Source organism: Athene noctua, chromosome 23 (genome assembly GCF_965140245.1).
Source record: "Athene noctua chromosome 23, bAthNoc1.hap1.1, whole genome shotgun sequence".
In the NCBI taxonomy this organism is placed as follows: domain Eukaryota; kingdom Metazoa; phylum Chordata; class Aves; order Strigiformes; family Strigidae; genus Athene; species Athene noctua.
Genome location: NC_134059.1, coordinates 6,560,512 through 6,588,155, shown reverse-complemented (window position 1 = coordinate 6,588,155; position 27,644 = coordinate 6,560,512). Strand labels below are relative to the sequence as shown.

Sequence of the window (27,644 nt, the reverse complement as noted above, 5' to 3'; positions counted from 1 at the left end):
CCCAACCTGCCCATTTAACCGGCGGCGGAGGCGCCTTGAGCCGGGCTGAGCCCCGGCCGCCGCCGAGGTAGGGCTGGGGAGGGGGTGCGGGGGGGCTCCGCGCCCCGCGGAGGGTCGCGGGCGGGGATGCGGCTGCCAAGAGCGGGAGCGGGTCCCTCTCGGACGGGGCGGGGGGTACCGGGGCGGCCCGGGGTGGGGGGGGGGGGTGTCAGAGCCGCGGTTGTGCTCGCAGCCGGGAGGGGAGCGCGGCTCTGCGCGGAGGAGGCGGCTGCGCGCTCCGCTTTGGTCCCGCGGATGCTCCCGGCCGCCCGGCGCTGGCTGTGCTGTGGGAAAACAAAACCAACCAAAAAAAAAAAAACCACAAAAACCCCGCGCATCGGGAAGCAGAGCAAGAGTGCCGGCAGGTAGGGCTGCGGGGCGGTGCGTGCTGCGCCTCTTCGGGGCTCCCTGAGCTGTGTTCGTGCGTGGATGTGGCGTGAATTTCTTCCGTACTCGTCCCTGGTACAGAGGCATCTGCTGCGGCCAGGCTCGTTTTAAAGATTATGGAACAGAAAAAGAGTTTGCGAAGCGTGATGTGAGTGTGGACTTCCAGAAACCCTGAGGACTTGGCGGGGATAAGGTCGGTGAATCCTTAGAATCAAAGGGAAGTTTTCCTTGCACCTAACTGTAGGCTCCGCTTAGGTTTGCTGCCAGGTTAACCTGTGCCCCCCTTCAGCTGTAGCGGCAGTTTGAGGAGGATTCTTAAAAGCGGTACCTAAATGTCATGATGTGGATATTCCATCGATGACTGACATTGGCATGAGCGGAGACTTCGGTGGTAAAATGCCTTAGTTGTGTATGTTAACGTAAGCTAAGAGTCTACTTGGTTTTCCAGCAGATGACAGCTTTAGGAGGAAGATAAAAGCACTAGAATAAACTAATACTTTTACGCTGGTCATGGGCAGACTTGGCAAGAAGTTTGACTTTCATGCTTATGTTTTAAAAATAAAAAATAATTGCAAGGGAAACGTATCAGGAACAGCTTTCCTGGTCTAGATCTGTCAGACTCATGAGCAACACAGAGAAAGTGGCCAGGCTTAAACCGTATCCCAGTCTGGCCCTGTTTTACTTCTAGATGTGGGCTCAAGAGAGCAGCGTTTGTATGCGTAACACGAGAAAACTAGAAATTATAAAAATAGAACATGAGTAAGAACTTCAAAAGTACCCAAATGACCTGGGCATTGAAGTCATGCAGGCACTCCTGAAAAACGTGTACCAGCCTTTAAACTTTTTCTATTATTCACCCTACATGCAATTTTCTTTTTTTTTTTTTTTTTTTTTTTTAAATGTGTGATGCTACCTGGACTTTCTTGCATCATCCGTAGCTACTACCCTTCCAGTCGGTGGGGAGTGGCTGTGGTGGCAGAGCCAGGAATGCCAGATTCCCAGCCCCATGCTTGGATTCAAGGCAGTGCCTTCAACTCTGGAACTTATTACCGCAAAATATTGTGGAAGCCAAGAGTGCTTGGCTTATGGGATTTGAAAAAAGGATTAGAAATTTGATATGGATAACAAGAATCTCCAGAATTAATAGCAAATTAAATGAGAGCTTTACAAGGAACATAAATCCCTGTATTTTAGGGTATAAACCAATTTTAGGATTTAGTAGGAAACTTCTCCTTGTAGGGAGATTTTTCTTGCACGCTCTGCTGGGGGTATATCCCCCTACAGCTTGTTACGTACGTAGCCCGTGCAGCGTCATCTATGAGAGCATCTCGTCTTCTTGAAGAGGTTCTGATGAAAGTACCTGAACCTCAACGTGTTCCCCAACACCGAGGTGTTGCTGGAAGGCCCAAGCCACGTGTAGAAGCTGCCTAGAGATAACAGCAATATTATCTGTGAACAAAGCAGTAGTCTTACAGGCTCTAAGATTGTCCTCGCTGTAATATGATGGAGTGGTGGTAGATACTGCGGTGCACGCCGGACACACTCCTCCAGCAGCATCTTTCTGAAGGTGCACAGTCAATTTTTGTTGGTGGAGAGACATGCTATATCCATAGTGTGAGAGATGGAATCCCTGGACTGATCACTGAGTTAGAAAATACAGCCTTTGGTCTGCTTTATCTGTGCCAGAGTCCCTAGAATATATATGTCTAGCATAAACTGTTGCTAACTTTTCCCCCAAACTGTTTATTTTGCTGGAGCACTTGAGTGACAGTGTGCGGCGGGTGTGTGTGGGGTGTTGTTTTTTGTTTTTCTCCCTAAGTTACACATCCCTGCTCTTTGACTAAAGCCTCCATATGGAATTTAGGGTGATGGCTAGACTCTTGTGGCTGGTGGCATTGTGGGTTCATGTCTTAATAAAAAAAAAATAACCTTAGCTGCCCACTTTTGTAATGAAGCTGCTAGTAGAAGCTTTGTCCAGAGTCTGGATCAAAAACGTTGGTCCAAAAAGCATCAAATCTGTCGTACGATGAAGTGACAGGGCAAAAACTGCTCTTTGAACATAACCGTGTGGGTCTCCTTGCGTGTCTTTTTGCAAAGCCTCTTTGGGAATACCAACCCGTCTGCAGAGTGCCTGCATCACTCTGAAAGTCTTCACCCAGAGCCTTTTGCGTGGGATCCCCACGAAGCTCTGAGGGTTCGCAGATTACTTCTGGGGAATGTACAAAAGCAAAGAAAGACATCATCGATCCTCTGTACCAGTAGTCTTTATACGTGATATTCTGTATCATGTATAAGTGATATTCTAGCTGATTGTGCTCAATCTCTGGCTTCCATGGTTCTACACTGACAACATACCACCGTGAAAAGTTACACCTGTGGCAGTTTCCTGGCTGCTCCCTTTCGAACTCCCATCACTGCAGACAGCGATGTGGCAGAGAGCTTCAGGGTCTTGTTGGGTTTGTGTATCCTTCCCTGGACATAACTAGTGGTTGGTTTGATTCGAGCTGCCTCTTAGTCTGTCAGGTCTGGTACCAGGCTAGACCAGTGCTTAAATGACAAGAAAAAACACATGGCAGACCTGGCAGAGTAATTTGTTGATGTTTTCTCGGTGGCGACGTATGCTCGGGCAATTTAAGAATATTTCATACACAGCAAATGACTGTGGTACTAAAATACTCCTCTGACTTCAGTCTCTTCAGAGGCTTGTACCACTTTGTCACAGTGGGGTTACAGAGCTTTTCAGAGGAGCTCTAAGTGGTGTGAGTAACATCTGTTTGTTTTTATCCCCCACCTTTCTGTATGTTGCAGCAGTTCAGCCAAGGAGTGTCTTGTTTTGGTAGTTGAATGTTTTGGGTTCTCTTTAATGTGTGTGTTGCTATCTCCTTATCTTGGCTAAGGCAACATCTAAACAAAACACTTGACCCATTGGGTGAAAGATGTGGAGGTTTGTGATGGATTCGAGGCTGCGAGGGAGCAGGAACAAAAGGACCAGAGGGGTGGGGAGGAGAGCAGCTGCAGGCAGTGGTAGGGGTGACCAGGCGATAGTAGTTGTAAAGCCTTGTACCTCAAGAGAAATATGGATAGAGAGAAGTAAGATGGTATGGAGAGGGATATGCAGAAACCAGGAAGAGTTACATCTGGTGAATCTCCGTCCACTTCTGCCGTTGCAAATGATTCCATCATATGATCGTGACCTGTGGCTTCTGCAGGAGGTGGGAGGCAGTCAGCATAAGACAGCTACTTTTAACTAAAACTAACCCTGGACAGCCAACCTGCGGAGGGAGCCTCGTGATCCTTCAGCCATGCAGCTGAACTTGTGACCAAGGTTGTGCTATGAGCAGAGCAAGGGAGTCATGAGAAGCTTGTGAGCAGCTGTCAATTCTTTCCAATGTTTACTTGATTTCTGAACACTTAATATCAGACATCCGTGTGAAAACAGGAGCCCTAGGGCTCAGCTGAGAAAGGGGACAGAGACCCTCGTGGAGGAATCCTGGATTTTAAGAAACGGGGAATCTTTGAAACAGTCTCTGCGAGGTAGTCAAGCAATATATTTGCTCATAAATGACTGCCTGTAAACATGGATCAGCATAACGTGAGGGAAATCTTTCACTCACCACAAACAAAAGAATAGGAAGATAGTAAACCAAAGGATTATTGTTGCAGCTCTGTGTCCTGATGTTTGTATTGTTCAGTCAGACCGCATCTATCTCTATCTAAGACTAACAATATGTTGAACCCATATAGCCCTTGCAACCTGTCCTATTTCTTGTGCTGCTGTTGCTCTTCGCTGCTGTCAGAATCCGAGTCTGATCTTGTGTTACAGAACTGCAGGAAGTTGTTGATGTGTCCACCGACTAAGCTATCGAGTTGCTTGTTCAAAAAACATAACTAAGTGGAACTACAAAGTCACCATTTTATTATTATTTGTATGCATGCTGTTCCTTGGAGGTCCTCAAATTTGTGCCCTTCCTCCTTGTTTTCATATCCTAAAATGTCAGTTCCTCTTGCAGTTCAAAAATATTTGTTTAACATTTTGCCAGCCTGCATAAGAGGAGAAACAGACCCCCGTGAATATTGTCTGGCAAAATAAGAAATGTAATGTAGGAATGTGGTCCGAATGGCTTCTTTGTCTCAGTGCTGGAGGGTGGCTGGAACACACACAGCAAGAAGCAGGTGCTTGATTTGCGGCTCTGAACAGTTTTTTCTCTCACCATGTACATGCACTAAAAGAAACTGCTGCTAGACCAGATTTCAAGGACTTGGCCCTGTCTTACATCCGGGGAAACCTTGTTTGAGTAACACATGAAATCAGTTCTATCCATTTCAGACAGAACCAGCTTCTGGTGACTCGCAGATGAATTCTCATAATTGCCAGGCTTTGAGTACTCAGAAGGTGTAAGGATGGCCTCTGGCAAAATAATGAGGTTTATTTGAAAAAAGAAACTTAAAACAATGACGGGCATTGGGTTCGGTTTGTGAGGTCTAAGGTTGTTCTCTTCAGTCAAGGGAGCAGATTTTTTTCCACCTTCATGTTCTTGGAAGCTAAAATTCTCTCTGGTGGTTTGTCTCCAGGAGCTAGGACTTCAAGAAAAATGCAAATATAATGAGTGCAGTGACTCAAATCCATGCAAGTTGTCAGCACTCAAAAGACATTAATGTTCTTGCAGAGCAGGCTAGAGCCAACGTCAGGAATTATGTGCACATAGTTGTGGATAACATCTAAATCTTGCTTTAGATTTATGGGTTAGGACTTCTGGTGAAATGGTGCATGCAATAAAATCCGTGGATCATACTTTCTTTACCAAACATTAGGAGCGATTCCTGCTGGGATTTGACCTGCTACATCAGAGAAACCGGGTCGGTGATCAGACCTCAGATCTAACCCTATTCTGCCTTCTCCCAATTGCCTGCTTCCAATTTAGGAGCACTGGGCAGAGCTGGCTCTTCAGCTTGATTCGAAGTGGGTAAGTGAGCTCACTCAGTTCTCTGTCCTCTCTGCAGAGAGGCCAAAAGCCTCTACGTTCCTCTGGAACCTGTGTGGGAGTTCCCTGCTGGTGACTTTAAGCTTTTTCCCTCAGTGCTCTGTCTGGAAACGCTGGGCTGTGCTCTGCCTCTGGAGAAGCATCTGCCACTGACCCAGGATGTTACGCTTCTCTCTTTTTCCCTCTGCCCAGGGCCGGAGTGCCACTTCTGTTGTGCCTTTCCCTTTGGAGAGGGGGTACCCAAAACTTTTTGGTGATCTGTGAGATCTGAGCTAACGCTGCTGTTGCTGGGTGCCCGCTGCTAGTGCTCTCCCTGCCCCTGTGGTGTACTGGTTCCTGCTGTGCTACCTGGCTCTGGATTCTGGAAAAAAAAATAAAAATCTTCTTTTGCTTAAAGCTATGCAAACAGAACAAAGGATTGTTCTGGTTGCAGAGAGCGCTTCCTTGTAGGTCTGTGGCGAGAGGCAGTTCATAAATACAAAGAGATGGAGCACAAAGGAGCAATGAGATGACAGTGGCTTTCCAAGGCAGCGGTCTGTGCGTACCAGGTACTGGCTCTTGGCGTGACAGGGGGGGGCTTTGTGCGGGCACTGTTGCTGTTGGACTCCAGAGGTGCGTTTGGGAATGTTTATGACAAACGACTCCTGTGTGCGAGGGGCGGTGGGAGCAGCTGGAGCAATGCTAGAACAAAAGGCTGCTGTGCTACAGCCAAGGCCGACTGAGCAATTAATGGGCCTGGAAGGGTGGCTTTTCATGAGAATTGACTAAAGCTAGGTTTAGGAGTGTGGCTAAATGTAGCTGGAGAGGATCTTTCCGTGCATATAAAAAGGGGAGCACAGGAATTACGCAGGGGATAACTGGAGGGAAGGAAGGAAGGACACTTCCCAGCTATTAAATCTCTTAGCCCATGGATATTGTTTCAAGGCAAATTCTTGCAACCTCAGTGCTCAAGATCCATCCATCCTGGCTGGACAAATCACTGGAGAATGTGCTGTTGGGAGCAGTCCTGCAGCAGCCCCAGGGAGGATGATTCAACAGGGCCTCTTTCATCTTTGATTTCTGTGAACACAGTCTACATTTGTGCTGCCCCCAGATCCTCCCATTCATCACTGTCTGTGGCCAATGTTGATAGCAGCGTATAAGCCTTTTGGGCAAGAGCAGGGAATGCTAGCTATCCCCTCTGCTAACAGAAGACTGTAGCTGAGGCTAGTTAGCACATGCCGATGCGCAGCCAGAATGGCCCGGGCCGGTGCTGGTGATAAGCCTTTCCCAGCTCTCACTGGGCAAAGCCAGCACTGTGCCTGCCCGAGGTGCCCTGGCTGTTTGCCCAAGGCAGCCCGGAGCGTGTTGCGGAAATATCAGAGGTCTTTCTGCTTCATTTGTAGCTCACTGAACTTTACCCCAGTAAATATGGGCAAGAGAGAGCCCGGCGTGGAGGGAAAATCCTGCTTCTACTCAAGAGTCTGAAATGCATAAACTTCCATTATCCTTTGCCATTACAGCAGACTTTTTCAGCGAGCGCTAAGTAACTTCAGCACTCAGACAGCTTTCCTGCCTGTTCTCCTTGATAGATGCTGTCTGTGTTGGAGCAAGAAACCAACAATGTGCAACAAAAAGCCTGAGCACCTCTGCTCAGAGGGCTCTGCAAAATCCAGGGAGCTTTGAACCTGAACTCCGTGCTTAATTACTAAAAGGCTAATAATTTAGGGCAGGTATCTTTCCAGGGCTCAAAATAGAAGTCAGGTTCCTGTTTGTAAGGAGAGTTGGGGTAGGGAGTGAGGGGGGGGGGTGTGTGTAAAAATGCCTTCCTCCATTCACCTCCTGTAGAAATGGCAGCTTTGAGACTTGTCTTTTGCAAAGTGGAAAACTCCCCTTCCAGATACTCCGTGCTGCTGCGTGTTCTGTGTGAACAGCTACAGCTTAATGCTAAATCCCTGCACGTTCGGAGTCGATAACACATTAAACTGGTGGTGAGAATGGGGAAAGGAAAAGGCATCTTAAGTTTCCTAGAAAGATCTTCAAGTGAAACTTATCTGCCTTAAAAAAATAACATCTGATTGCTTCTTATCTTTGCAATTACCCAGACAATTTCAGGCAGAAGTGAAATCACAGAATCTCATGTTTTCAGACGCAGGCCTCCTGACTGGTCTGTCATGATAAGGAGAAGACTCTCTGTTCCGGCAGCGATCTGCGGGCCCTCCTTGACACAGAGAAGTCGGTGTGCTGCAGGCAGAAGTCAGAGCTCGTGCAGTTTTTGCTACTGTAGGCACGTAAAACTGCTGTTCTTACAAGAAAGATCTTGGGACTTTTGACCTTCGAGCACCCCAGAGAAATCCTGTTATTCCCCGCGCACATGCTCTTCACCTGTCCCTGTGGCAGAGGGTGCTGGCCCGTGGCTGGGGTGACAGAAGGTGTCTTGCTGACAGGCTGGCAGAAACCCACCTCTGCTGGCTGCTGAGGGCCAGAGCTAGACTGGGAACACGGGTGGTTGGGGAACCTGCAGCCAGACTGGGAATGGTAACTCTGCCAGAGGGGCAGGCGGCAGGGACAGCGATATCTTACAGCAACTCCCAGTCCAAAGTTTTTGGAGAGTTTTCCTTTATTCCCTCCCACTTTGAATGCTCCCACCATGGGTGGCTGCCTGTTCCAGGCCTGCTCGTGCCACCGGCTCCGATATGAGCAGTTGCACGATCTCTTCTCTCTTCTCAGAGCAGGGGGGTAAAATCCAGCCGTTCCCAGGAGAGCTGCAGGCTGCTGCCCAGCTCGCTTGCCTCTCATTGCACTCAGGGCCTGATGTGACTGATGGGGGATCTGTGCTCACAGCTGTCTTGGGGCTATTCCTCACGCTGCAAAGGCTCTTTGTCTCATTCAAAGCCATGACCTCATTTTAGAGACAGAAAACAGAGAGGGAGAAACCCACCAACCTGCCAGCAAAGGTCAAAGGGCTCGCTGAGAGATATGTTAGCATCAAACTTCTCCGGCAGGGACACAAATAACTGGAATTGCAGACCAGAAAATTACCATGAAAAAATGGACTAACTACCATGTGATTACAAAAGAGCCCATTAGTTCTGTGTGTGTCTAGGATTCAAAGTATATCCTTTGAGGAAGAGCACGAGGTCACGCTCCCAAAACTTTTAAGCGAAAGGGACTGTGTAACTCTGTGCCTGTTGCCTGATGCTCTCCAAGGGCTGCCATGTGTCGAGTTGTAGCTGGTTCCTCTCCTCCCTCTTTTTTAGGCCCAGACCTTGACAAACATTACTTCTGGCTAAATGGGGGAAGGTTAGATTTCAGTGTTAGGTCGCAGCATCTCCCGCTGTGGTTAAATTTGTCAGACCTCTCGCTGCTACTTTTTAATCAGGCTGTTGGGGTGCTCTTTGGGCTAATGAACACCCCTTCAGCTCTCCTGCCGGGGCTTGGCAGTGGGTTTCTGCAGATCTCCTGGCCACTGCTGGCCTGGGATCCCTGGTTGATGGTCTGGATTTGCAGTCTCATGTGTCAGTGCCAGCTGTGGCCTTTGCTCTGGCCCATGGTTTTTGCTCGAACTGTCCTCTCCACCTCAAGGCTGGTCTGGACACTCAGCTGGCCCCATGACTGTCACAGCTTTCCAAATAAAGCCAGAAATAGTGAAGTTTTATCATGGGGTAAAAGTCCTAGAGCTGCTTTGGAGCCGCAGTGTGCTGGAGGCAGGAGGACCTGAAGTGCAGCGCTGGTTTGCCGAGGAGTCAGACGTCCCCTTACGCAGCATTTGTGCTTTGGTTGGAAACAAGAAGTTCCAATTTCACTTCCCATTTTCCCAGCCCTGTGAACAGGCGCTGCAAAGTGGACACAATCAAGCAGCTGGGGTTTCTGCCTTCCCATCCCTTCTGTGTAACAGATGGGGAACTTCTTCTCCTTGAACTCAGCACTAGCGATTAAAACTCAGTTGTTGTGTGTCACCGTTGTCAGTGCTAAGGTGACCCGTGTAGCGTGCAGTGGGACAGCCATGTCTTCTCTGTACGTGGTAACAACCTGCCACCAGAACTGGTTTGCTCTTCTCCTTGCCGGTTCCACTGTGTTGGGGTAAGTGCTTTACTATCTGCTTTCCCTGTTTCACCCCTGCTGATCGTTTCTCCCTAAGGAGGATTACAGTAATGAAACCCATGAAATCCCATCTGCCTGCTTGGGCAGGGCTGGTGGACAGACGACTTCATAGCTCAGAATAGGGCGGTGATGACCAGCACAAAAGTTCATGTGCGATTTAAGTAGCTGCAGTGGAGGAAAATGCAGATTCTGTGTCCAGGTCACAGAGTTTTGGGGAGCGTGGTCTGTCTTTGGCTTTGCTTTGCGCGTGGGGGAACCAGGGAAGGGCTTTAGACGAGCCCGGTGCCTGTGCTGGGGGTTCTGAGGAGTTCTGGAGGGCTGTCCAGCTGCAGGGCTCTGGGGACTCAGTGAGTAGCAGAGGGTTGGGGGCTCCTCCGCAGCGGGGTGCGGACTCTGCCTTTGCAAGCCTCGCCTCGGATGAGGACGTGTCCGTGCGTCCGTCCGGGCACAGCAAACACATCCCAGAGCCTCCCTGCACGGGGGAGCAGCGCCGGAGCTATTGGGCAGCTCTGCTGCAGGGTCCCGGGAGCGGGGGGGGCTCAACCACCTGTGGGAGTTTCAGACGTGGGGGGGCTGCTGCCCTTTTTAACAGCGTCCGTCTCTTTTTCCTCGCCCCTCGCTTCCCGGTATTCCCTTTACAACCAGCCCATTGTGCTGTGGGCTACAGCAGCTGGGTGGAGTGTTTCAGGCTCAAGTGTAATTTCAGTGCCTTTAAAAGCCTTTGGAGGGCTTTTTTTTTTTTTTTTTTTTTTTTTTTTTTTTTTTTCCTGAAGAGGACAGCAACGCCAACAAGGGATAATTTGATGGATTACTCTGCGGGGTTGAGGGGCTCTCCTTAATCCCCTTTGTGGGCCTGTTTGACGAGACGCGTAGCAGAAGCCCCCAGCCTCAGGCAGAGAAAAGGCAGCTCAGCAGGGTAGGTTTTACACACTGACATATAAATACGGGTCCTGGTCATGTGGTGCCGGATATAATCTGTGCCCGTTACCACGCTGCGGAGAAGGGGGGCACCTGGAGGGGGCTTATTTTTTCCCTTTCCAGTTCAATTTACATTTTTATTCTTCTGCTAAAAATAATAAAAAAAGAAGAGGGGGTGGGGGAGAGGCTGACTTGGACCAAATGCCAGGGTAATGGGCACGGTATTTAAACACCAAAAATGAGCTCAAGTGAAAAGCAGAACCAGATCGTCTCTCATTTCCCCTCCCGCTTCAAAACAGGGGCTCCTCTCATGAATAAAAGCAAGAGCTTGGGTCATGCAGTAGCAAAACAAAGCTGTAGCTCTGATGTAGAGCCAGCCAACCTTGTCTGGAGGTCTTGAGTTGTTTATAGCAGACCTGAGGCCAACTCAGGAAAGGGTGACTAGAAGGAGAGAGGCTCTTGAGAGCGGAGGCTAAATATGCCGCTTCTCTGGTTGCGTTACGTACGTTTAGGAGCACGTGAGGCTGCGTCTGTGCTTGCTGAAGTTTGGTGGTGAGATGCCGGTCGTGCGCAGGTAAAACGCTGCGAGACCGTCCTACTCTGTGGCGGGCACAAGCAGTCCTGTTGCGGTTCCTTCGGCACGTCTGAGCTCGGCTGTGGGTTATTTACTGGAGCACTCAGTCCTTCATCACATCACAGCTGAACTTGGCCCTCCCGTGCAGTAGTTTTTTGCCGTGTCCCTGATGGAAACGGGGCTGAGCTACAGACCAGCAAGGCACGGTTTGAGCCCTTCAGCCTCCGAAGACTCAGTGCTCAGCTCTCTGCTCCCTGGCTTATCTTGGCCAGGGTTCTCCTAGCGTGGACTGAGCAGGATCCCCCAGGCAGGCTGTCGCCTGTTGCTGCCGCTGGGTTAACGTGGCGGTGACGCCTGCCAACTGCAGGAGAGTTAATGACACCCGCTGGCATCGCCGTGTGCGCCGGGCTGATGGCTGTCCCTCTGAGCAGCGTGGCAAGCTCTGAAAGTGTCAGTGTGGCCTCCACTGAGTCAGTGACCTTGTTAGTCAGACAGGCGGTTCCTGTTTGTAACGGTGAGGGGAGGAGGAGGAGGACGGGCTGGAACTGGCCACTCTTTGCTGCTCTATCTTTTCTGCTGGTCAAACAGGCGGGCACGGGGGCTAAGGCAGCTTGGGAGAAAGCCTCCTGCCAGGAGCAATTCCTTTGCCAGAGGAAGAAGCAGGTTGTGTGACAGGAGGTCAGCGGAGCCTGTGGGCTGCCCTGCTGTCTGTTTGATGTTCGTGTTGCAGATAAAAGCGTCCACAGAGCTGTTGGCACGGCTCCTGAAAGGAGTGTGAGGTCCCAGAGATCTGCAGGGTGAAGGGCAAAGGGGACAGACCTTTCACCACACTGGAAGGCATCATCTCTGTGTGACAGGCAGAGCGAGGACGGTGCTGATAGCCTGCCGGGCTGGGAAAGCATCCTTTCCTAGCTCCCATTCTTAATATGTATTTTGACCTCATCCATCTCATATGGATGCCTTTGCTATTGCCACAGCCGCTGTTGGCTGTGGGACAAAGTGACCTGTTCCACATGCCCTTGCTGCTTACTCTAAAACTCGGAAGATACTCGACAGTCAATTGCGCTTACAGATGCACTTTTACCTGAAGGAACCACTAATATCAGAAAAAAAGCCTCCCAAAGCTTCTGCAGATGTGAACCAGTCCCTTGGGCTGGCTCTGGAACAGCCCATCCCTGCTAACCCTCAGGACTAACCAGCCTCCCAGGTCCGGACGGCCAAAGGTCACTGGGTGGCTTGTGCCCCACCTCTGCTCCCTGGCAGTCGCGGATGTATCCTGGTCGCTCTGAAATGACTGGCACTCTGTGGTCACAGCAGCAGGAACCGGGCAGGACCCGAGATTGCACCTCAAACTCCATCTCAGTGAGCCCCAGCCATCTGCAGGGAAGGTGAGTGGCTCGGTGGTTATGGGAGACAAGACCTTTGCTCTGCGTCTGGATGGGTGTAGTCTGCTTTAGTGGCCCACAGAAAGTGGGAGATGCAGCCCCCTGAAAATCAGCTGCTGGCTGCAGGGGCTTAAAACTGGGCCCCTTCTCTCTTCGGCTTCTTACTGTCAATTCACAAAATGGAGATGGTAGGGAGCTGCCTTCAGTGTCAGCACATCTGTCTGTTGGGCCAGAGATCCGTCTGTGCATCAGGAGAGCAGCGAGGACAAAAGGGCTTGAACTAAGCTCTGGCTTTTCGATAGCCCTGGAAGCAGGACGACTGCCTTGAAGGTGCTACAGGGAAGCAGCGTGGCAGGAAAGAACCGACCCCCAGTCCTGACAAATTCAAACGTCTCCCTTTGAACCAAACTGTGTGGAAAGTCTTCTGAGCTGCTGCGGTGACCTGCCCCTTCCCGTAACTCTGGATGCATCTGTAACATTTGTCCTGGATTACTACACCCTGGTGTCTGGGCTGCTGGGCAGGGTGAGGGAGGGAATTTCAAATGGGCTGGGGCACCCGGGTCTTCCTTCTGTCTGAGGGGATTTCCACCCGCTGCTGCTCTTTCCCTAAGCCGAGCTGCCGAGGCCGATATAATGGAGCCCCCGAGCTCAAAGGAAACGCAGAGTTAATTCAGAGAGACTAAATAAATCGCCGTTCTCCCATCCCTGCTTAATGACCACTCCTCTCTCCCCACACTGTGAATGGGGTCAAGGAGATTTGGCAGGGGAGGGGGAAGGGGAGAGGGTCAGGAGAGGTCAGGTGAGTTTTCCATTTCATCCCGCGCGAGCCTGCCAGAGCTATTCTCCATGGTGTATTTCCCATTCAGCTGCGGTGAATGGACACTGATAGCTGTGAAAGGATCTGGCACTGCATGAACAGCCCTTCCCCAAGCACTTGCTCTTGTGCTCTCTCCCACCCTTTCTTCCAAAGGGCTTCCAGGGAGCAGGGAATTAATAACGTTCATAAAGAGCCCCTTGGAAGGTTGGAAATGTAACGTTTTGGTTATGAATGGAAACCCAACGGCTAGCAATACCCTTCGCCCTCCCCTCTCCCTGCTGCCCGGTGGGACAATAGGCTTCTGCATCCAACCTGCCGTGCTGTGGGGAGGGAAGGTGCAGGCTCACATCACCTGGGAACTGCGGGACCAGAGCAGCCCCTGCGGGGCTCCCCTGCACGGCACCATCTCCTGCCTCCAGCGCTGGCCCGTGCCAGCTGCCTCGGATGCTTCCCCAAAAAAGAAGGCCTTGACTTTGCTAAGGCAAAGGCTCTCGTGGGGTGAATTTTCCTCTTATTTGACAGGGTTCAGGTTATTACAGAGCCCTGACAGATCACAAATAGTCGATGAATCTAATTCTCTGTTGTCTGATCGTTACTGTGGCTGTTTGTTGAACTGTGGGGTGGGTGCGTGACCGTCATAAATCAGGGAGGCTGCTACCCCGTTTAATAACATCTCTTGTCCCTTCTGCACCCTCATGGGAGACTGGAGGGATTATGGAGCAGCAGGATATAGATTCTTCTGAGGAATAGATGTGTTTTTCTCTGCTGTGGAAATATACCCAAATTTAATTTTTAAAATGTCCGTCCTTCAGTGTCTTAAGCACTGTTTAGATGCAATTCCTTTTCAGATCCTATATTGGAAAGACTTGAGGAGACTGAGAGGAGGAAAGACTTCTTTCAGCCTTTGCTCATGCGTGTCCATCAGCGCCCTGCACGTAGGCCACTGCCCTCATGTGTCTGGGGATTTGTTTCTTGTAAAAGCAAAAGGTGTGATTCAAAGTCCGTTCACAAGGGCGCACACAGAGCAACGTCTGCGCCCGCGGAGAGAAAGGAAGGGGGAAATGAGCTTGTACTGGCGATGGTGTTGCTTTGTGTAAGTGAGTCCGTACACCTGACATCAGCAGTAAATCCAGTCCCGTTTCCACGTGCCTGTCTGTGCACTTGCTGGTGCTTTTCTCAAATTCAGATCGCGGGTTTCCTCGAGCAGGGCCTTGCTGCATCTCCGTACCGCATCGAGCACAGGAAGACGTTTGTCAGAACTTTTTCTGTAGCGTGTGAACAGAGATCAAACTCTGAGTAGGGGAAATGTGTGAATCCAGTGCGCTGGCTGAGAAATGGGCTCTCGGAAGCCGCTTCCCCTGCCTTCGTCCCTGCTCCATCCCCTTGCTCCCTGGCAGCGCTGCTAAGGGAGCTGCGCTCCGCGGAGGCAGACTGCCTGCCTTCCTCCCTGTCCTTTGGGGAGCCTAAGTGGGAGAGGGGAGGGAGGGCAGGAGATGCCGGGACTGCAGGAGGTGCAATCCTTCCTGCTTTGGTTGCCGTTGCTGAAAAGGCTCCTGTGCCCGGGTGGGTGGCGGAGAGCCCTCTCCGCTGGGGCTGCCTTTGGCCGGCAGTGTGCTGCCTTGCTCCTGCCCCCAGGACCCGCCCTCCTACCTGCCTGCCAGGTGAACCAGCCTCTCGGAATTGATCTGTTGTTTCTCTGCAGAGGAAGGAAAGGAAAAGTTTGGTTTGCGAGCTTAAAAGTAAAACAGAAAACTTGAATTTAAAGATGCTTTACTTCTCCTTGGGGAGGGAGAGGAAGAGCAGAGAAGGAGCCTTAATGCTCAGCAGCAGATAATGTCCCCATGGCACGAAGGCTCCATGAGCAGCTGTGAAAAAGCCCCACATGTGGCTCCCTTCTGCGTGCAGGGAACCTTCCACAGAAGGGCTGGTATGCCCCTTTTTGGGGTGCTGGCTGTTACCCTTGACAAGGTGTTTGGCCTGTTCTCTGTAGGGAAGGACAAACACTGTCTCTGTTGTAGAAGTTTGGGGAAACTGAGGCCAGAGGGCAAGAAGTGCCTGCTGTCACACAGCTTTTTGGACCAGCCACCCCCTGTCTGACTGTGAAAGGTCTCCCCATCACAAATTCCAGATCCCCCTGGGCTGGACAGGCCGTGCCAGCTCATTTGGGTGTGATGTAAATGCTGCTGTTAGACCAGGATCTCCCAGCTGGGATGTGGTTTGCCTAACTGACTGCTTCCACATCAGCACAGAGCACCAGACCCAAACCAGTCCTTCTGCATAGCCTGCCAGATAAACTGTCCTGGAAGAGATTAACAGTTTAAATGAAGTGTTTGGTCTTGCTGCTGGGACTGTTATTTAGAGCCAGACTGTTACCTGCAAAACTGCGGGGAACGTCTCATTGTCTTTAAAAAGGAAATAATAGCCCCATGTCCTACATCTCTCTCTGCTGGCTGTTTGTGAAGCACCAGCAAGTCGGCAAGGGGAAGGTGACAAATGTTAACACCAGGGCAGGGCTTTGGGCAAAGGTCAGGTGTGAGTTCAGACGCGGAGCTCCCTTGGCAGGTGGTTTGGGGGAGCGGTGGCCGAGCACCCCGCGAGCAGCGGGCTCACGGGGCTGGTTCACAGCCCGTGTGTGCTCAGCCCTCGCGTGAGGGGCCTGGGCGCAGGTGTGGTGCTAATAACACACCAGAGCTCCGCGTTATCGGGAGACAGGGAGGGCCCTGAAACCAAACCCGCGTGTGTACCTGCGGCTGGGTTCCACCTCTGCTCGCCTGTGAACTACTGCGGGAGCTTTTCCTGAATGCTGTGTGCCAGGGCTGGGCTGGCTTTGGGGAGCCCAGCTCCGCAGAGCCACAGGGATCCCCTCTCACTGCTGGCCCAGAGGAGGTGAGTCCTGGCTTCGGGCTCCTGCGAGCCTCCCAAATCCTCTTTCTCAATCCCTCTGCCCCCCATCCTTACAGATCAATGGTTCAGATGATTTTCCTCCTCTGCACGGGCATTTCCTTCCAGCTAAGCCGATCCATCTCTGTATTCTGTGAACAAAATAAAGTAATTGATGGGTACTGGGATAAAATGCAATTTAAACAGAAAAGGGTTCGCACGACTTGATTGCTGTTGACAACTTCTCATCTCTGGCTGTGCATGACTCTTGCCTCTGGGTACACCGGGATTTATTTGTTCGTTAAAGCCCTCTGGGGGTGTGGAGGGGGGGAAGAAACAGATCTTCTCTCACCTACGGATACAAAATTCATCCTCTCTGCCTCAACCTGAGATTCTCAGGCAGTCAGGGAGATGTACAGATTCCTGCTTCCTCCCCAGTGCTAGAGATGTCACTGTGATTAAAAAGGATGAAAAATATTTTTTTTTTCTGTGTGTGTGTGTGAGAGAGAGAGATGCCTTTTACTTAACGTTTGGGGTTTACCCTGGGGTAAGTCCCCTTCTGTAAGCCCTCCAGACCCTGCACTACAGCAGACAGTGGACATCACATCTCCCCTCCAGGCATAGCTCTGAGTGTTGGTGGCTCAGTTAATTTTGCCATGTGAAGTCTGCTTTCTGTAGCTAACCAGCACCAAGGCTTGTGCTGCTGGAGCTGGAGGGCTGCAGCTTAAATTCCTGTCCCAAGGCTGTCAGCCAGCTGGGCACCCATCATAAACGAACAGGGCTGAGACATCCTGTGTCTAGCCCACATCTAAGAAAGGTGGTTGCTGCCCCCAGTTGCTTCCTTGCTGATCCAGTGCATCTGAAGTAATGCTGAGTGTATCTGGGGCCTCTGAGTATTCCTTTGAAGCCTTGTCTAGTGATTAAAGGAAAACTGTTGCTGTTCCCCCTCTGCCGTTAGCTTGCTATTTGACCTTGGGCAAGTCATTGAAATGTTCACAGTTGTTAAAACGAGATATCTTTTGTGACAGTCGAGGTCTAAGTGAGTGTGGAGGGGGAAGGTGAGGGATGCTGGAAGGAAAATAATCTGTACTTACTGTGTGTAATTGGCAGCTGGTCAACTCCTCAGCTCAGGAGTGCTGCCTCTCTGCAGCTGCAAGAGGTGGAGAGCAGTGCTCGTATCTTTGTAAAAACCTCATCGCCACGCTTCCAGCTTCACCCAGTCATCTGCACGTGGGTTATTTGGCTGGTGGAAAGAGGGGAAGAGAGGGAAAAGCGAGAACGCAGAAACTGTCCTGACTGTACCCGTCTACAAACACTTGTGCAGTGATGGAGGTCAAATACACGCGCTGTGAAGTTAAGGACCGCTGATTTGCACCATGTTTGGTGGTGATGGGGAGTTTTATCTCTGCCCAGTGCAGCTGTGGTAAGGCTGTGGTCCAGCAGCTCCTCCTGCGTGCAGCTTTGCATCCCACTCCAGCTCTGCCAGGTCTGACCCTGCCTGGCACGGCCTGGCATGGCCTCCAGCACCGCTGCTGGGGAGGGAGACGAGTGCTGGCCTGGAGATGTTCCCCGCAGGAGTCTTCTCCTCTCCCCTGTAGCCAAGGCAACGAATTTAGAGGGGCACGGGGCTGCAAAACTGGATTTTCACCTCGTTTCTTCTGATGGGTTCACTCTCTGCAGTTTAATAAGGGAAACTGCACCAGCTAGCTGCTCTGGCACGGAGGGGGTGTCAGGCAGGTATGCACTTACAGCTTTCCTGCAGCCAGGGAGGGAACGAGCGGAGATAAACTCCTCCGCCTGCGTGTCTCACATTCTGTTCAGCCTCCTTCATCCAGAGGACCCGAAGCACCTGGGGGCTGCGCTGTGGTGGGACAGAGGCAGAACCTTCTGTGCAAATTCAGAGCACGCTGCACGGTCCAGAAATGGCACATTCGGGCCGGCGGGACCTGTTATGCCTTGTCCCCACAGAGAAACTCGGTGGTGGCTCATTTAGGGTGAGAAGTTAGACCATGTGAATCCTGAGAGTTAGACTGCAGTTTGTTTTACTTCTAAACCGATGTCTGTGCAGGAGCTTAATGTCACCCTTCTTGCTAACCCGTTCTGCTTTTCCCAACATAACTACAGTCCATCTTCCCGAGATGCTTTTAGGAAAACAGCAGCCTAAATGCTGGTAACCTTGCAGGATTCCTCACATTTGTACACTGACATAGTGACAGGCTTATAACAGGTTACTAAGAGGCATCTGCTTACTCTTGCCTTAGCTGCTTTAGCCCCTGATCTGATGTGGTGGCCTCTCCCCTCCGAAGAAGGCTGGAGCGAGGGAGCACGTTACAGGGCAAATAAATGACTCAGACTAATGAGTAAGGTAATTGCTGTTCACTGTTAGATGAGGCTAAAGTGGGTCAGGTTTGTTTGTGAAACTCCATGGAGGCACCATCTGTTCTCTGTGCCCTGTCTCAGGGGCTGGAGCCAGGATTTGGGTGAAACTGCTTCCCTGGGAGCCTGCGGGGCAGCACGGAGGATGCCCCGGTCATTAGGCAGTGGCCTGGGTCTCTGGAGATGACCCTGTGTGACTGCAGGCGAGTGCCTGCAGCCCTCATCCTCGAAGGGGACCCTTAATTGATTTCACTGGGAGAGGGGACCCTAAAGCCTCAATCCTTAACTGCCCGTCTGTAACGTGAGGCTGGACAGGACATTGAGCGGTCATTAGACCTCCCTTAGCCCGAAGGCAGGATTGGATTTTCCCAAACCATGTCTGACAGGTGCCTGTCTCACCTGTCACAAGCCCTTGGAGAGAAACCTGGCACCAGTGCAGTCCGTGTCTTTTAACCCTGCCCCTCCCGCAGATGTCCCCTCCTCATCCTCCCGTGCCTGTCGGGGTGGGGACTGTCTCTTTTGGTGATTGTGTGTCTGCGTGGTACCAGGTTTTAGCCCTTTCCCCTGCCCTGGACCCCGCTGTGTCTAACAAGCTCTCTCTTCTCTCAGACCACAGCATGTGAGCAGAAGGGGAAGCCTGGAGTGGGATCCCTGCCTGCCCCCACCTGGACTCGACACTGCTGGAGCCACATCTTGCACTAAGAGGAAGAGGAAAAGACAGTTCATTCCCTGCTGCTAAAAATGGGAGGCAGCATCTGTCCAGCAGACCAGGAAGGGAAGCTCCAGACCTTGCCTGCGGGGCATCCGTGGGAGCGTGGCAGTGGCACGGCCCTGGGTCACTAAGGGGTGTCGGGGCAGTGTGGCTGCAGAGCGGGGGCAGCATGCTCTTCCACAGCCGCAAGACCCAGCTCCTGCTGGTCAACTCCCTGACGTTCGGCCTGGAGGTCTGCCTGGCTGCCGGGATAACCTACGTGCCTCCGCTGCTGCTGGAAGTGGGTGTGGAGGAGAAGTTCATGACCATGGTTTTGGGTAGGCAGTTTTTCTCTCATCTTCGAGGTGATTGTTTCCCCTTTGAGTGTGGAGGGCAGGGGCGAATAGGGGCACGGAGGCTTGTCCCCGCGGGGTGGTTGTAGTGCTGCTGTTGAGTCAAGAGCAGCCTTGTGTGCTGTGACCCGGTGAAGCTTACTGAAACATCCCAGGCTTTTTTGGCAGCGCATACAGACCAGTGTCCTCCAGAGCTGTCCCCCTAACACCGCTTCTTTCTCTTTTCCAGGGATAGGACCTGTCCTTGGCTTGGTTTTCGTCCCACTGATTGGATCCGCCAGCGACCACTGGCACAGCAGCTATGGCCGAAGGCGACCTTTCATCTGGATGCTTTGCCTGGGAGTCCTGCTGAGCCTCTTCGTTATCCCCCACGCCAGCAGCCTGGCCAGCCTGTTTGCCCTCAACACTCGCCCACTGGAGATTGCTTTCCTCATCCTGGGCATCGGGCTACTGGATTTCTGCGGCCAGGTTTGCTTCACTCCGCTGGAGGCCCTGCTCTCAGACCTCTTCCAGGAGCCAGACAACTGCCGCCAGGCCTTCTCCCTCTACGCCTTCATGATCAGCCTGGGGGGCTGCATTGGCTACCTGCTTCCAGCCATTGACTGGGGCGGCAGCTTTCTGGCCCCGTACCTGGGAGGGCAGGAGACCTGCCTCTTCAGCCTCCTGGCCGTCATTTTCCTCGGCTGTGTGCTGGCCACACTCTTTGTGACCGAGGAGGCAGCCACCCAGGCAGATGTTCTGGATGGCCCAGTGCTGAAGGACGCTCCCCCTAAGCCCTCACCACCAGCCTGCTGCTCTTGCCAGCTCTCCAGGAGCTCGTGTCTCCTGCAGGCCAGGCACATGATGCAGGCCCTGAGAAACCTCTGCACGCTGCTGCCTCGGCTTCACAGCCTCTACTGCCGCATCCCCAAGGTCATCCGCCGCCTGTTCGTGGCTGAGCTCTGCAGCTGGATGGCACTCATGACTTTCATGCTATTCTACACAGACTTTGTTGGGGAGGGGCTGTACCACGGTGTCCCCAGAGCCAAGCCGGGCACGGATGCCAGACGCCACTATGATGAAGGTGAGAAGTGAACCAGCTGCTCTGCGCCCGTTCCCTAGGACAGGAGCGTTTAGTGGGAGCTAGGATTGGGCTCAGCACTGCTAGTGATGCCAGAAAACATTACAGGAAACTAGACTTTCTGCAGATGGGTCAGGAAAAAACGTTTCCCCATGGCCCGCAGAGCATTGCACAGTGGACCACATAGGGAAACACCTCTTTGTCCTCAGAGCTACCCAGCAGAGAGCTGGAACTGGCAGTGCAGCCCTGGCCCGGGGCTGAATTGTGTAAGTGGCAGAATGGTCTGGCAGGTTGCGTGCTGAACAGGACCTCTGCAAGCTGCGGTTGCCTCTGCCAGGTCCTTTCACTGCTCTTCCCTCCTCTTTAAATGCGGGGTGATGGTGCTCCCCATCTCTCGGAGAGCAGGGGCTGGAAAGCCAGGACGTGCTCAGTAGCAGTGAGGTAGGCTTTGCTGCATCTTCCTTTCATGCTACTGTGAGATTCCCATCTCACATCTGTATCTGGAGAGCCCTAGAGCAGCTTCCCCAGTTCTCACCCCCGTCTCCAGTGCTCTCTGACAGTGCTCACCGCTGGAGTCTGCAGCTGCCACGTCCCCACCACGGGATAGTGCTCACTGCAGCGCGTTACCTGCTCGCTGCTCTTGCCCTGCTGTCCCGTTTTGGCTGCTGTGTTGGGCCAGAGCCCTGACTCACTCCCTGGGCTTTCTTTTCCTCTTCCTGATCTAAGTCTTTTATTCTTGGAGGCACCTTCCTGGCCCTCCTCTTCCAGCTGTACATCTTGCCCTCTGAGTTTTCCACTGACTGCCTCCGTGAGCTCTGCAGTACACTGCCTCTTTGTGCTGAGTGTCTGTTTAACTTAGAGGGAGCTTAATTATTATTTAACACTTGCGCTGTATAGCTTCCAGCAGGTCAGGACTCCATTGTGCAGGCTGTCATAGAAACATGTGTTGAGTAATGATCCTTCCTCCAAAGAGTTAATGGTTTTAATTCTCTGAAATCTGATAGATCTTTGCAAAGGGTAAGGTCCGGATTGCTACCGGATAATGCAGTCATTTAGTGGATGTTGTATACTTTACCTTGGCTTAAGCACAATTCTTTGTTCCTTGTGTTCTGTTGCTGGTTTCGGCATCAGATGACAAGAGATCCTGGTTCGTGAGCAGGTGACAGATCTTGGGTCAAGAGTAGAAAGGTGTGAACAACAACTGCCAAAGACAAGAGCAGCATTCGGATTTCTATCTCCTGTTGCCCCTCTGGTTAGACTGGGGTGCTCAGCAGCACGTGTAGGAGATACTCACTGCTGGTGGGGAGGGTGGGAGCTGCAGTCTGGCTGGCGCAACCCTGGGGTACGTTGGTGATGCTGCTCTGCCTCCTGACCCAGCCGTGGGGTTGTCAGGGCTGTTTGTGGCTGTGCCACACTCTGCGTGGACTGTACTGAACTGGGCTCTGCAGGAGAGGAGGCCCAGAGGTTGTGTGAAGCCTGGGCGCTGTCAGGGCAGTGTCTGTCACTGCCTCTGCTTACCTGCAGGTGTCCGGATGGGCAGTTTGGGCCTCTTCCTGCAGTGCATCACATCCATCTTCTTCTCGACAATCATGGACCGGATGGTGAAGCAGTTTGGGACGCGGGCGGTCTACCTGGCCAGCGTGGTGTTCTTCCCCGTGGCTGCCTTCATCATGTGCCTTTCCCACAGCGTCATCGTTGTTACCATCTCCGCTGCTCTGACGGGCTTCACCTTCTCTGCACTCCAGATCCTGCCCTACACGCTGGCATCACTGTATCATCATGAAAAACAGGTAGGGATCTGCTCCAGAGGGCTCTGGGCCAGGTGAGGACAGCCTGGCCAGCCTCTCCTGCCACGTGTAGCTGGTACAGTCAGTTCAGCCCGTGGAAGAAGACGATGACATGCCTGCGTGCAAAGGTTTTCCCCACGTGCCTCTTGTCTCAGGCTGTGTCTTCTCTGAAGATTCACCTGAAATGGAGGAGATAAGAGAGTTCAGCATCTCCTTCCTTAGGCATCCCCTGCTCACAACAAACATTATGCAATTTTAAAAAAGCGGGGAGTGGATAAGATGAGAGAAATCGGGTAGGATTGGTGTATCAAAAGGGATGTCCTGTGTTCATCTGCATTCTGCATATTTTTAGGGAACCTGGTGCAGGTTAGTTATACCTGTGTGCATTCTGCAGCCGAGTCACATCTGCAGCACTGCCAAGCTGAGGCGCTAAAAAACTCAAGACTTTTCAGCCCTTAGAGGTCCCACTTTTCAATTTTTAGCATGAACATCAGTAAAATGAAAACTGAGGTCCTTCCTATTCCCCTAGCTCCAAGAAAAATAAACGCTGTGAAACTTTTGACACCAACACAAAAGCTAGTAATCCTGTCCCACAGATGTTATCCTCGTGGAGGAGTCCTAGGAGGTTCCTGAGTTGCACACTGGATTAATAGGAGTTTTTCTTGTGCTGCAAATGCAAAATTCATTTGTGGTTTGAGAGCAGCCCTTTCATCCCAATGGCAGGCGGTTCGCTATGCAGTGAAATAAGTAGGAGATTTTACCACAGGCATCCAGATGTTCACATTGAACAAATACTTCTGACCAACCCATCCCAATTTGCACCAGACACCCTGTCAAAATAGGGGTACGAGGGAGTGTTCTGCTTTGCAAAAACTTCAGCTCATCTGGGATCTCCCATGGCCGTAACAGCAACAGAATGAAAGCCAAACTCCACAGCCTGGGAATGGGAAGGCCACATGCCCAACTGTTTGCCAAAGGCCTGACAGGGAAACACTCTTAGTACAGTGAGGTGTAGGGTATAGCTGGGTTTGGTCTCTCTGTTGCCCTAACTTGAAAATTCCTCATTCCTTTACCAACTGCTTTGCAGCAGGCTGCAGGGAGACCCCCCAAGAAGTAGTCCCTAAAATGCCCTTTGCAGAAAAATCTCCATCTTCCCCATTTCTGTTCTTTTTTCTTACTGTTGAAATCTGTCACCGTTTTTGTTTGCCTTCCCTCGCTTCTGCTTCCTCTCTGCTCTGTCTTTTTTGAATTATTTTTTTTTTTAAATTTTAAACACCCCTCCTGAAGCGAACCAGCAGAAGGAGCATCCAGAGCGACTGTTGCTTCCACCCTGCGCGGGATCGTTGCTCTGCGCAGGCTCTGTGAGTCGCTCTGTTCTCCTGGTGCCCTCCCATCTTCACCAAACCTGGTCTAGAACGGGAGGGAAAGATCTGCGTGTTCTGACAGCGCCTGCAAGCTCGGCAGAGGGGCACGGTGGGCAGTCACACCTCCTGCGGGAGGTCAGGGAGAGCTGGGATCCTCATTCCCACCGCTCCCCATCAGCTACAGAGGGAGATGCAGCTGTTGATCGAGGCACCACTGACTCCCGTGGTTGTATCCTGTGTTCCAAGGGGTGATTGTAAAGCTTAAGCTCTCGCTAAGCTCATTCCTGCGAGTCTGTATTTAAGTCATTTTTCTCTAGATTTAAATTCTCCACGCTAGGTGGAGAAAGAAAACATCCCTGCCAGAACTCCCAGCTCTGCAGTCCTGGCCTGGATCAGCCTAGAAACCAAGAAAATGTGGTGTGGGCCTGCAGGGCAGCTGGGCAGGCTTCTGGGAATGTCAGGGTGAAACACAAAGGGCTGGAACTAGGGGGGACATCCTAGTTTGGCTCACACAATGCCCTTTCTGTGCTGGGTTTTGAGCTGCTTTGAAGTCTGATGGCAATAGGAGGCACTTGGCAGGAGTTTTAAGCTCCACGTAAGATAACGGACGGTCCCGGATTGATGCCTTTAAGCGTAAATCAGTGAGCTTAGGCAGAATTGAGGAGTTGAAGGGTATAGCAAGGAGCTGAGCAGAGGCCAGGTAAAGCTTTTGGAAGCCGATTGCTCTTTTGTGAAGTTCTTTTCTTTTGGTTTCTCTTCTCCGATTGAATCTGAAACTGTGCTACAGATCTGCAGCCATGGCCTGGGGCAGCGTGAACAGAGCGGGCTGGTGCTGACACACACTAGGGCAGGGCTGGGTGTAGCTGGGTGGCTGCCAGGGCTGCTGAAAGCCTCACGATGGCCACAACAGAGCCCGAGTGCCCACACTCCTGCACCGCCAGCTCCTCCTGTTCATCTGTGGCCAGGTCCCTCCTGCAAAAGGAGAGAGAGCTCGGGCAAGCCCCTCCGAGCCCTGCAGCTGGGTACGGTGCTCTCTGCTCTCAAACAGGTGCTATTTTTTCCTTTTTATTTTCTTTGTTTATTCAATCTCACCATGAAGATAATGGATTAGCATGTCCTTCGTTATCTGCTCTACCTCATGCAGACCAGTGGTTGTGCATAATTGCAAATGCCCTGGAGTTTTAAAGCTGGAGCTCTGGCAGCATTTTCACTGTCTGCACGTGACTGCCCATTATTTGTTGGCATTAACCTGGAGAGCTTTTTGATCCAAATACTCCGCGTGAATACTGCTCGCGTGAGCCGTGTCCCAGAGATCTCACAGCTTGAGCAGAGTAAGGCAAAAAAGGGGTGAGGAGAAAAAGATTTTTAGATTTCTCTTCCTCCTGCCCCTCTTTTCTAGCCTGAGTGAGGAGGCTTAGGTCAGGCAGATGAAGCAACTCGGTTGAGGTCATGTATGCACGGTCTGTTGCAGAGCTGAGAAAAGAGCTCTTGCTGAGTTCCCAGCGCTGTGCCATCTCAGCTGGTGTCACTTTTATGTATCCCAGACATTAAGAAGCAGCCATGCATCCAGGGCTCCGAACTGTTCGTCTGCCTTCGGGCTCTTCTGGGTTTGGGTTCCCAGTCAGTCACTTTGTGAACACTTCTGTTTGCTCTGGAGTGGACCGTCTGCCTTTGTGATATGTCCAGAGCGGGCTCTGGCCCTTCACTCCTGCCCTGTGAGTGTGCATCGGCTGATTTCAGGATGGGCTGAGCTGAGTTGGTGCCCAGATTCCCTGGGTGAGGAGGTGACAACCCAGGGCTCAGTGCAAAACGTCCCCAGGCAGAGCCCGGGCTGGCTTTGGGCTGCAGAGGTCTGCTGAGCCCCAGAGCTTCAGCACAACAAAGGCTCCGCTTGGCCCCATTCTCCCGGTGAGTCAGGGTTGCTTTGAATCCCGTGCCAGTCGGGAAGAGCCAGGCTGGCTCCTGGAGGCCATCTCACGTGGGCCAGGCTCACTGCGGGCACTCCCCACCTCTAGCAGCCTGACCCAACACACACAAAGCACAGAGCGGTTTTGCTCTCTTGCACCAGGGCCCCCTCTGCCCCCACCTCGCTTGCTGGGCTCCACCCTGCCCACTCATCCTCACGTGCCCTCCTTCTTTCCCCTAGGTATTCTTGCATAAATATAAGAGCAAAGAGGAGGAAGATGCAGCTCGATTGGACAAGAAATCAGCTTTCTCTAAAGGCCTGCTTTCCAGCCAGAAGCTTCCTTACCAGAACGGACATGCTGGGAGCCTCTTCTCCTCTTCCTCTTCTTCCTCCTCCCCTCCAGCCGCCAGCTCGGCTCTGTGCGTCAGCTCCTCCTGCGACGTCTCGCTCATGATGATGGTGGGAGAACCAGACTCGGTGCCTCCTGGCCGAGGGATCTGCCTGGACCTGGCTATTTTGGACAGTGCTTTCCTCCTCTCTCAGGTTGTCCCCTCCCTCTTCATGGGGTCCATCGTCCAGTTTACGCAGTCGGTGACTGCCTACATGGTGTCGGCTGCCGGCTTTGGCCTGGTAGCCATTTACTTTGCAACCAAAGTTGTCTTTGATAAGAGTGACATGGTGAAATATTCCGTGTGACGTGGGAGGCACGAGGGCAGCACGCGGGCGCCTGCACGTGGCAGAACGAGACGTGCGTGTGTGTGTTCACGTGGCCACTTGTGGGAAGCCTCGTGTGGCCCCTGCTCTCGCCACGCCGTTGCTGTGGCCCTGGGGGGTAGTTCTGGGGCTGGGGGCAGGAGAGATGCAGCAGGGCTAATCTCAGGTGTAAATATGAGGCATCGGGGCGTTGCGCTTCGGGCCATCAGTGCTTTCCAAAGGTGCCTTTATCAAAAGAAAGCACAGCACAGCCAGCACCAAAGGGGGTTATACAGGGGAGAGAAAGGAAATGGGCTTTTCCTTTAATAACGGGTCATGTTTCTGAGCAGGAGAGGCAGTGGTACGGGAAGGGGAGGGAAGAAATCATTGGCTCTCCTGTTTTCCAGTTATAGCTGTCTCCTCTTCCCCTGCTTGTTGTAGTTTTACTCAACTTCTTGAGCAATACTTCTGCAAATAGGACACCGGGAGGAGATTTCCTTGGAAAAAAAAAAAAAAAAAAAAAAGATGGGTGGCTAAGGTTTGGCCATGGAGCAAAGGGGGTGCGTATGTGTGCTCGCACGTTTCCGTCCTTCCCCACCTCTGCTCTGACTGGGAGAAACCATTTAGGAGAAAAGTTACTATGTCTTGTTTGGGAAAAACAAGTTACGTTTCATTAGGACCAATTCCAAAAGGTGACTTATCTTTTACCTATGTACCAAGTTGCATCAGATAGAAAGGGCTTCTTAATATTTTTTTTTTTTAATGATTGTTTTTAGCTTTCCTCACACAGTTCTCAGCACCTCTGACCTCTGACTCCTCAGCACTCAGAACTGCCGCCTGCTCTCTCCCCTAACAGATCTAGACTGCTTTGCCTCTTCCACACCAGGCCCCCAAAAGATGCTGCCGTATCCCAAGGAAAATCTATTCTCGGAGGGTTTTCAGTCCTGTGACAGTGTAGTAGAGCAGGAAGAGCTCTCCTGCAAGGCTACGGGGGGACAAGAGTACCAGGCCTGAGGAACTGCTTGTCCGCTGGCCGCTAGTTGAACTCAGCACTAGTCGCTCCCATAGCAGGTACCTGGAGTTGGTCTGACTGTGTCGGTTTTCCCTCAAAGACGCGTCCCCAAAGCAACCTTCTAGATCAGACTCTTCTTTCCAGACAGACAGGCTCCCGGCTGTGCTGGCGGGCGGGCAGGAGCGCATCCCGCGGAGCGCGCTGCGCCCCGGTACCCAGCACGGTGCCTGAGCTCACACTTTGCCAGCAGAGGCTGCTGGAAACAGCAGCGTAAACAGGAGGTGGGCAGGATGAAATGTGCCTGCAGCCACTCTGGCAGGGGCTCACAGAGCAGGGT

At 52.0% G+C, this 27,644-nt stretch overlaps 1 protein-coding gene across 1 annotated transcript; it reads left to right on the top strand.

Moving 5' to 3' along the window:
• The first annotated feature begins 23 nt into the window (after positions 1–23).
• SLC45A3 (solute carrier family 45 member 3) lies at positions 24–26,769 on the top strand. Its single transcript, XM_074925514.1, has 5 exons — positions 24–67; positions 19,051–19,470; positions 19,715–20,548; positions 22,070–22,335; positions 25,843–26,769. Exons 2-5 carry the CDS (start codon positions 19,323–19,325, stop codon positions 26,296–26,298), a joined length of 1,704 nt encoding a protein of 567 aa, XP_074781615.1. The 5' UTR covers positions 24–67; positions 19,051–19,322; the 3' UTR covers positions 26,299–26,769.
• Positions 26,770–27,644: the final 875 nt, after the last annotated feature.

Excerpts from the sequence above, each read along its gene's own strand:
- SLC45A3 (XM_074925514.1), top strand. The coding sequence starts at position 19,323 with ATGCTCTTCCACAGCCGCAAGACCCAGCTCCTGCTGGTCAACTCCCTG. Across the intron at positions 20,549-22,069 it reads CAGACGCCACTATGATGAAG|GTGTCCGGATGGGCAGTTTG; the intron begins GTGAGAAGTGAA and ends GCTTACCTGCAG. Across the intron at positions 22,336-25,842 it reads TGTATCATCATGAAAAACAG|GTATTCTTGCATAAATATAA; the intron begins GTAGGGATCTGC and ends TCTTTCCCCTAG.